At 43.8% G+C, this 9,661-nt stretch overlaps 1 protein-coding gene across 1 annotated transcript; it reads right to left on the bottom strand.

Annotated features, from left to right (window-relative positions):
• Nucleotides 1-2,584: 2,584 nt before the first annotated feature.
• Nucleotides 2,585-6,748, bottom strand: LOC119329450. Its single transcript, XM_037602493.1, has 4 exons — nt 6,185-6,748; nt 4,975-4,978; nt 4,684-4,796; nt 2,585-2,938 (listed from the first exon to the last, which is right to left on the bottom strand). The coding sequence occupies exons 1-4, from the start codon at nt 6,417-6,419 to the stop codon at nt 2,862-2,864; spliced, it is 429 nt and encodes a 142-aa protein (XP_037458390.1). The 5' UTR covers nt 6,420-6,748; the 3' UTR covers nt 2,585-2,861.
• Nucleotides 6,749-9,661: the final 2,913 nt, after the last annotated feature.

A 9,661-nucleotide genomic window follows, 5' to 3' on the forward strand; every position in this document is an offset into this window, starting at 1 on the left:
ACCCCTGCAGGGATTTGAACTTTCGAAAGCCGTGCCCGCGGTTATGGGCAGATGGGAATTTGTTAATGTCCGGTTGTAGAAAACCTGAAGTTGATCTTAATTAAAATGTATCAACCGCGTGTGTAACCGTGATGGTCTCTTTCCGGCAGAGTCCGAGAAGTGAACACGGTGTTGGAGTAATGCTTGACGTAGGTAGTTCTAGGATCACTTCTTGATCATAGATTCTCGACCATGCTTTTGCCTTCTCTTCTCGCTCTCTTTTGTGTATGGTAGCCACCATATATGCTAGTTGCTTGCTGCAGCTCCACCTCATACCTTTTACCCTTCCTATAAGCTTAAATAGTCTTGATCGCGAGGGTTTGAGATTGCTGAGTCCCCGTGACTCACAGATACTTCCAAAACTAGTTTGCAGGTGCCGATGTTACCGAGCAGGTGACGCAACCAAGCTCAGGAGGAGCTCGATGAAGATCTTGTCCTTTGTGTTGTTTCGTTCTAGTTGATCAGTAGTGGAGTCCAGTCGGGACGATCGGGGATCTGTGTAGCATTTGGGGTAGTCTACTTTTATTTTGGCTCCGTAGTCGGGCCTTGATTGTATCTGGATGATGTAATGCTTTATTCTTGTATTGTGTGAAGTGGCGATTGTAAGCCAACTATGTATCATTTTCCCTTATGTATTACATGGGTTGTGTGAAGATTACCTCACTTGCGACATTGCTTTCAATGCGGTTATGCCTCTAAGTCGCGCTTCGACACGTGGGAGATATAGCCGCATCGAGGGCGTTACACTTGCCCTCCAAATCTCTCGACCCACCCCGCCGCCGTCTCCCCGATTCGCCGTCGCCGCACTTTGCCGCCGTCTCCTGCCGACGTCGACGCCCCCGGAGCCACCAGAGCCGTGCTCCGTCGACGCCACCGGAGCCGCCCCCAACGCCACGGAGCCACGCGGCCTCATCAACACCACCGGAGCTGCCGTCGACGCCACCTGATCCTCCCTCGCCACAACTGCCTCCCTCGCCGTACCGAAGACGCCCCTGCCTCCCTCGCCACCACTACCTCCCTCGACACCACTGGAGCCATCATCTGTAAGCCCCCACCTCTCCTCTCTCTCTCATGCATAGGTTAGCTAGTTTAATTATGTTAATTATCTAGGTTAGTGCAAAAATTTAGTTAGGGCATTGACAGAGAAGTAGTTAGGTTAACTAGTTTAATTAGGTTAATTACCTAGGTTAGTGCAAAAATTTAGTTTGGGCTTTGACAGAGAACTAGTCAGGTTAACTAGTTTAATTAGGTTAATTGTCTAGGTTATTTAGGCAAGTTTTATTTTAAAGATGATCCCTTCCTAGACTTTTATTGTTGAGTATATCTTTTCATTGAAGTGGTCATGTTGTTTGTGCCCAAGTGGCTTTGTTGTTTGAATGAAGCTGAGTGCTACAAACTAGGACATATCGAGTGCCCGGGATTTTCCGCACCAGGAAGGAGTCAACGTTCCTACAAAAATAGGCCTTTTGTATGTCATTATTCATTTTATTAGGTCTAGAATTAATTTACTACATTTAATCGTAGGAAACATGGCTAGCAATGATGAAGGACAGGGTTCTGGTGATTGCGACGACGTCTACTGGGCGGTAGAAGAATTTTTTAGCCTTGCCGACGATCAACCGGTGGCATCAGGGACTGAGACCGACATGCAGACTGGTGCTGAGACTGAGACCGGCGCTGAGACTCAGACCGGCATCGAGACTGGCGCTGAGACTGAGACCGGTGCTAAGACTGAGACCGGCGCTGAGACTCAGACCGTCACCGAGACCAGCGCTGCGACTGAGACCAACGCTGCCTCGGGGAGCGAAGCCGGTGTAGAACAGAAAGCAAAGAGACAACGGCTTCCTAACAAACTCAAGACTACTCATCATCCTCTACCCCCGATTCTCCCACGCTCTTTACTTGGACTCGTCGAAGAACATTCACAAAAAGGATTACACCCACATCAAGGATGTTCTCGACAGTGCTATGTTTTACTACCAAGCAAGGGGTGGAGAGGTCAAGGACAAGAAGACAAGGGGCAGCAGGGCTGCCTTCGGTCATAAGACCGACTTCTGCTACATCCAGCAACCGAACGATTCTCTTAATCACTACACCACAACACTGATGTAAGGACAGAAAAACTGCCGGGAGAAAGCACTTTCAAGGGCAGGTAAACTGCCAGGACAGTGTTTCCCCCGGCAGATAGAACCGCCATGAGAATGGCTGCCGGGGATAACTTCTCCCGGCATATAATTTGTGCCGGCAGTTTCTTTGCCCTTGCCCGTCTATTTGCCATCAGTTTGTTTTCTCCCGGCAGATTGGTCAAAGTACATGAGACATCAATTACCGGCAGTCCAACTGCCTGCAGAAGCTCGTTTACCCGGCAGTTTTTATGCCGGCACATAGATTTCACTACCAAATAGTTATAGGCATCCCTAATGTAATATTCATTCATTATGTTCAAACAATCAGTACATATTACACAATTTATACATACGCTTCACTCAAAGTAACATGTCTCATCCATACACTTCAATCAAAGTAACATGTCTCATCCATACACTTCAATCAAAGTAACATGTCTCATTCATACACTTCACTCCAAAACCTTAAAGTCAATTCGATAAATTAACATAACAACCATATATATATAAGCAGGTTGTGCCACAAAAGGTACAATACATATATGTTTCTACATGTGTGCCACAAAAGAACATATGTTTCTGGGGTGCCACACAACCAAAATGAGCATATTGTGGCCTAACAACCGGCAAAATGAGCAGAGCAAGTGTATAGGTTCCACAAACAAAGCATAATCACTCTACCATATCTTCAACAGCTTAAAGATCTTCCGAATCTCCCAAATCTTCAGCAGCTTGAAGATCTTCGAAACCCCCATCAACTTCTGTAGGGAAACCTGCAACAAATAAGAAACTCAAAATGGAGCTCTCGTTTCAGATTTTAAATTAGCACATTAAAGATTTTGACATGCTGCAGTTTAACTCATCGGCATAAATAGAACTCTTCTAAATGTGCATCACTTCATCATCACTGCAAGCAATGTTACATCATTAGATCAAGCAGGAATTGTTTGAAGTACACATACAATATCTTCATGTGCAAATAAGGAAAACAGGAACCTGTACAATTGACTTGCAAAAGCAATGACTAAAACTGAGTTAAACATGTATAGCATCATCTCTAGAGTTAATTTAGTACTCTGAGTTCGAATCATTTTTTTGCACCGAGTTAAACTCTACAAATAGGCAACACTCTATATAGTACTATTTTGAACAAATAGTCAAAGCTGTGTACAAATAGGCAAAACTCTGTACTATACACAATACGGTAGCGCAAGTAGGCAAAACTCTATACTATACAGAGTACAACAGTACAAATAGGCAAAACTCTGTGCAAATAGGCAGGGGCAGGCCCACATCAATTTTAAAAACTACGTATATATAGTGTATATCATATGTATATAGAAGAAAAAACTAATGAAATAACCGTTGGTTACTGATTTCTCTCTGTATCTCATGCATCTTAGCTTGTGTTTAATAGAATTCATTGAAGAGAATACCCTCTAACAGTGTAGCAAGCCAAAACTAATAGTAGAGTTTAACACTGAGTTCTAGCTCGAAGCCAAAAATCTGTCATGTGCAAATAGGCAAAACATGCTCAGTTCAAATCTTTCTTTTTCTTGCACTGAGATAAACATTTGTACAGAGTCTCCAGGAATAACAAGGTAATGCAGCACTGTACGTGTATACTGTGGGGTGAAAGGAAGCATCGAGGAACCGATTACTTGCGCCGACGGAACAGGTCAAGATTGCTGCTCTTGCCCACCTGCTCGGAAGTCGCTGGCAGCCGCCAAGCCACCCCGCCTATCAGGTCAGGTCACTTCCCAAATTTATGAATTTCTTTACCCCATCAATATGTGCTTGTGTACTTCTAGCTTTATCCATCCTACTCTTGTCAATTCTTGACCAGTTTCACTAAAATTGCCTAACATGCGACAGAAAGTATACTTCTATTAAGGAAAAAATGTAGTAACAAAATGCATATCACCCGTATCTAGTACAGGCAACAAGAAATACAATATGGAGAAGGAATGCCATCACACAACACAATATAATGAACTGAAACATGTCATTTCAGAAAATACAAAAACCAAAATAGCAGTAAGAATGTCATCATCTATACCATAAAAGCACAGCACCTGTTCTGTACACATATCGTATTTCACACAACACAAACAAAGATGGTTCTACTTTGGGGCATCAACTAAACAACTTAGTCAGGTGGACTAAACAGGTGGACTGAAGACTTAAAATGATTAGCTTTCTTCTCAAATTAAAATGAACTCCATAGCTCAACTCAACAACTTAGTCAGGTGTCAGCGAATCTAATTAAGCTATGCACTTATTAATCAACAATGGTCCTTGTCCTTCGATCTGAAGGGCTACTAACAGTACTAGTGTTCATCTATGTTTATTTTTTAGTTCCATTTTTAGAACCATTTCAAGACTATTACACTTTTACACATTTCGTAGCAGCACAAGCTAACAACTTTATCAGATATTCCAAATTGCTGGCCTGCTCTTTTGGTGAGGACAGTAGAACTAGCTCGGAAGAAAAAAGGCACAAAATATGAAATCTCACCTGACAAATAAAGGGGAAAAGGAGGCAGCGCTATTGATCCAGGGGAAGAACATTGCGGAGGGTAGATGCTCTGTTGCTTCATTGCAGAGGACATGGAGGATGTGGACCCGCAGGTTGGTGCTCGGTGAAGCTTGCCGGGAGGAGGCCTGCTCGGAGAGTACGCTAGCTCGCGATGAGGGAATGCGTTCCACGGAGGATGGTGGTCGCCGGTGGAGTCGTTCGGCGAAAACTGTGTGCTAGCATGATAATAGGTGTCTGTATGTTTAGACAGTTCAATTCCAAAACTAGGATGTGTCTAACATGATTCAAAACCATACAATAAATGAGTGAATTAAAAACACGTGTTTGTGTTGATGCCTTCATGGCCATCAAACATAACTGTGTTACTATGTCGTAAAAAAAGTTGAATTTCACCAGAAGAGCTTGATTAGAGCTTACATGCACACAGTTTCACTTCCAATATGACACATCCTTTCACAATTCAATTTCAAGAGGAGTTGTAGCTATAAGGTGTCACAATTGCAGTCCCGCTGAATATAAACCTTATTGCCTCTTTCAAAGCAAGTAGCTTTTCCCAGCATATTTTCAGACTTCCAGTGTGTATATATGTATAGCAAGATTAAAAAGCAATCAAAGGTGCGGCAATGGCAGTCCCATTGAATATAAATGGTATTGCTGCTTTCAAAGAAAGTAGCTTTTACTAGCATGTCTTTAGACTTTCAGTGTGTATATATCAATAGCAAGATTACTATGGCTGGTTATAGTTTCATGAATGTTGATCCTTCTAGTACATTCAGGTTGTATAGAAAATAGTAAATACAACCAATTCTCACACATGAGGTGCTTCCTTTTTAAAAGAGCCCCAAGTTAAGAGGAAAAATATAGATGCATCAGTAACAAAATTATGCAAAGAGAAGCTTCCACACATGTATATGTTTAATCCCAAGTCCCACCATCAATCCATAAAAAGGATTTTCTGAAAGAAAATAGAACTGGCATAACTAAGGTAAAATTCACTTGTGTTCCTCTCAAATAAATCAGTGTGTCTACAATCCTGTAGTTTCTAATTATTAGTGGCGAAAATCAGATTATATGTATGAAGAGAAGCGTTACCACTCATGGAAATTTTGTGAGCAAGCTACTGTTTCTTTATTAGCTTGCAAGACTGTTGTTTCCTTCTTCTTTTTCCCTACGTATTCTACTCACTTCCACTGCAGTGGCAAAACAGAGAATCATATGTATAATGTTAGATGATGAATATTTGCTAAGAAACAATGTGGCCAAATATAGGCACAAAAAAGCGAAGTGTCAGCTCTCCAAGCTCACGAACAGACAAAAGTTCAGAGGCCATGGTGGCTGGCTGTCCATGGTAGCAGGAAAAAAATCGACCAAACAATAAGTTGGGAATAACTCCCATCAAACAAAAAAGAATAACAGCCTCACCTCCTCTGAGCAGCTGACAAATTCGACAGAAACCAAAAAAGATCTGAAGGAAGGCCACCTGTATCGGGTTTCCACCATGACGGATCTGAGCAGCGTGGTGTGCCGGCGTAGTGAAGAGCGGGCACAGCTCTCGCCGCTGGGTGGAGGAAGCAGTGGCGGGGATCCCGTCGGTCCTCGTCAGCGCCGAGCCGTGGAGGGCCGCGGAGAATAGGAGCGCGACAGCATGGTGGTGGCGCGACGACCCTGAGACAGCGGAGGAGCCAAGCAGCAACGGTTCCTCTAGCGCTTGTCATCGCCACGCTCGCAGGCCAATGGAGGAGGCTCGGACTTCTCCGCGGGGTCTGGTGCGGGAGAGGGGGGCGACATCGACGGATCCACCTCGACACACCATCGGTGGTGTCGAAGGGAGGGAGCCGAGGATTCGACCTCGCATGACTATGGAAGGAGGCGACGTCGACCTCGACGCATCGGGCGCCATCGACACCGATGGGGGTCGTCGTCGGCGGTGGAGATCTAAGGCGGACGAGGACGGGGGCGGGGGCGGGGGCGGCGGCGTTGGTGTGGGAGAGGACAGTGTGGATGAGGGTTCGATTTGGGGAAGACCTATTTGGGGCGGTGGCTATTTGGTGCAAACTTTTCGCGGGCCTCTCGCGCGGTACGCGCGCAACTGGGCCAATTTCAGTCTCGCGCCCTACAGACACTCCGGCACATAGTGGGCCATAGTTTAGTTGTGACGGCAGACACTGTGTCCTTACAAACAAAAACGTTGCCGGCAGTTTGTGCGCCCTCGTTCCTACACTTCTGCCGGCAGTTTATTGCCCTCAAGTACTTCTACCGGCAGTAACGACATCCCTGGCAGATAGTTTGTCCTTAACCCACTATTTATCCCGGCAGTTAACTGCCCCTAATTAAGTGTTGTGGTATAGTGAATGATGGATTCTATGTCCTACACCACATGCTGGAGTACTGACGGGATCACCAGAACCTTCGCATGTCACCTAGATCCGGCGATGCCCATATTTTACAATGGGCAAAGGACATAGGAGATATTGAGGATCATCGACTTCGAGCTGAGTTCTATAACATCCAACGCGAACTTGCCCAAATCATCATGAAGGAAGTCATCAGAAAAAGAGGGATGTTCTACGGAGAAGGACAAATGTCGCGGGAAGACGTCCGAACATGGATAGCCTCTCAGCGTCTCGACATGAAGTCTTGGATGGATGGAACGACATGTTGGAGTGATTGTCGATATATGACAATGTGTCCGTTTAGTCCATACATTCTGTATGAAAAAACTTTGAGTTATGCATGGTGAAACTTTATTTGTGATGTAATTAAACCGTCCTCCTCCTCGACTAGCGAAAATCACTCTAGTTAGGGCATTTTGGGGTACGATGAACTTTGTTATTTATGCTTATGATATGTTGTTTCTATTTTTGTCAAGTCTGTCTCTTTCTGTTGCTCAACTATATATGTTGCATATCATCGACTCATGTGACGATGCAGGTGCATAGATCATAGATGGCGAAGAAGTGCTACACCAGGAGTATATATACGACAAGTGGCCGGAGTGTCAGGCCCAGGTGTACTGGTTTCCGGTTTCCGAGCGACAGACAGTAGTTAGTTTAGGTTCACGCTAATGCGAGAGAGGGATACGAACTCATGTACACAAAGTGATAGCTCTTCTCGCGTATATCATTGTTTAGATGGATGACGATGTATTTGCATGTAATCAAGACTTGTATCACTATTTTCGAGATATGACGAGAGACCACTTTGTGTTGGATGATGATTATGATGAGACTATTTGTATGTATATGCTATGATTACATCTATGGTATCGCAGGCATTTGTATGTGTATCATGATGACATTTGTATGTGCTAAAGATTCTTCTATAAAGCCTGTTCAAATACAAAACAAATATGCCGAAAAAAAACAAAAAACTACTAAAATTAGCAGTAGCGAGTGGAGAAAAGTTAGCAGCTGCGCGGTAGTAGCAGTAGCACGCATGGAAGAAGCGTGATATAGCTATTAGCAGTGGTGAGCTTCCACTAAGTGCGCTGCTGCTACACTTGTGTAGCAATAGCGCTGGTGAGCACGCGCTACTGCTATGTGTTAGCTGTAGCGCCTTATTAGTAGCGCCGGTCTGCGCGCTACTGATACACCTAAAACCTGCGCTGCTGCTAGCCTTTTCCCTAGTAGTGGGTGGCCGACGGCAATGCAGGGCGATGACGGCGCGATGACAGCAGAGGAGATGGATTTGGGGGAAGTGGCCGTGGAGAAGAACCGCACAGTTAAGTCAAAAATAGCAGTAGCGCGGTCCAGGAAAAGCGCTATTGCTACATTAGCTATAGCTAACTTAGCTATAGCGCTATCTGACAGAACGCGCTACTGCTACGCCTTTATCTTTATTTTTATTTATCATTTATTTTGCTTCATATTTTCATTTTTTTCCTTCCCCTTTTTCTATTTCTTCCATTTTCATTTACTTTTCTATATGTTTTTCATTTGATTTTCCTTTCATTAGCAGTAGCGCTTTCTGCGTAAAACACACTGCTACAACAACCTTAGCAGCAGCGTGCTTTGCTTTAGCTCGCTACTACTATTGGTAGCCTGGCGTGAACATTAGGGGAATTGTAGTTGCAGTGCTTCTTCGCTGAGACGCGCTACTGTTATAAACTTAGTTGCAGCGCGTTTCTTTGCCACGTGCTGGTGGTAAGTAGTAGTAGCGCTTATTTTTGTCCCGCGCTACTGGTAAGATTCTGTGTATAAGGTTTTCCCTCGTAGTGCGTGCATAGAGTTGTGTCGGTGGTCGATAGAACTTGAGGAAATATTTGTTTTACCTTTAGCTCCTCGTTGGGTTTGACACTCGTACTTATCGAAAGAGGCTACAATTGATCCCCTATACTTGTGGGTTATCATGAACCACCATTAGTCATTAAATATTTAGGGACTCCAAACCTTGGGAAAATAACTTCCTTAAGCATTTTAATAGAGGTGTTGTGATCACCACAACTGGTTGGAATAGCTTCTACCCATTTAGTAACACAATCAACAATAACCAAAATATGTGTATACCCATTAGAGGAAGGAAAAGGTCCCATGTAATCAAATCCCCAAACATCACATGGTTCAACAGCAAGTGAATAATTCATAGGCATTTCTTGACGCTTACCGATATTACCTATTCTTTGGCATTCATCACAAGATAAGACAAACTTACGGGCATCCTTGAAGAGAGTACGTCAATAAAATCCAGATTGCAATACCTTGTGGGCAGTTCTATTGCCATAAGGTTCAGAGTGACATTTCCGTAGGATATGTCCCTATTCATGCTCAGGTACACAAGGTCTAATAATACCATCTACTCCTTCTTTATAAAGATGTGGGTCATCCCAAAAGTAGTGTCTTAAATCATAAAAGAATTTTTTTTTATTTTCTTGATATGTAAAACTAGGTGGTAAATATTTAGCAACAATGTAATTAGCATAGTCAGCATACCAAGGAGTGTTGTGAGCAACATTTATTGC

This window comes from Triticum dicoccoides, chromosome 7A (assembly GCF_002162155.2).
Source record: "Triticum dicoccoides isolate Atlit2015 ecotype Zavitan chromosome 7A, WEW_v2.0, whole genome shotgun sequence".
Lineage (NCBI taxonomy): Eukaryota > Viridiplantae > Streptophyta > Magnoliopsida > Poales > Poaceae > Triticum > Triticum dicoccoides.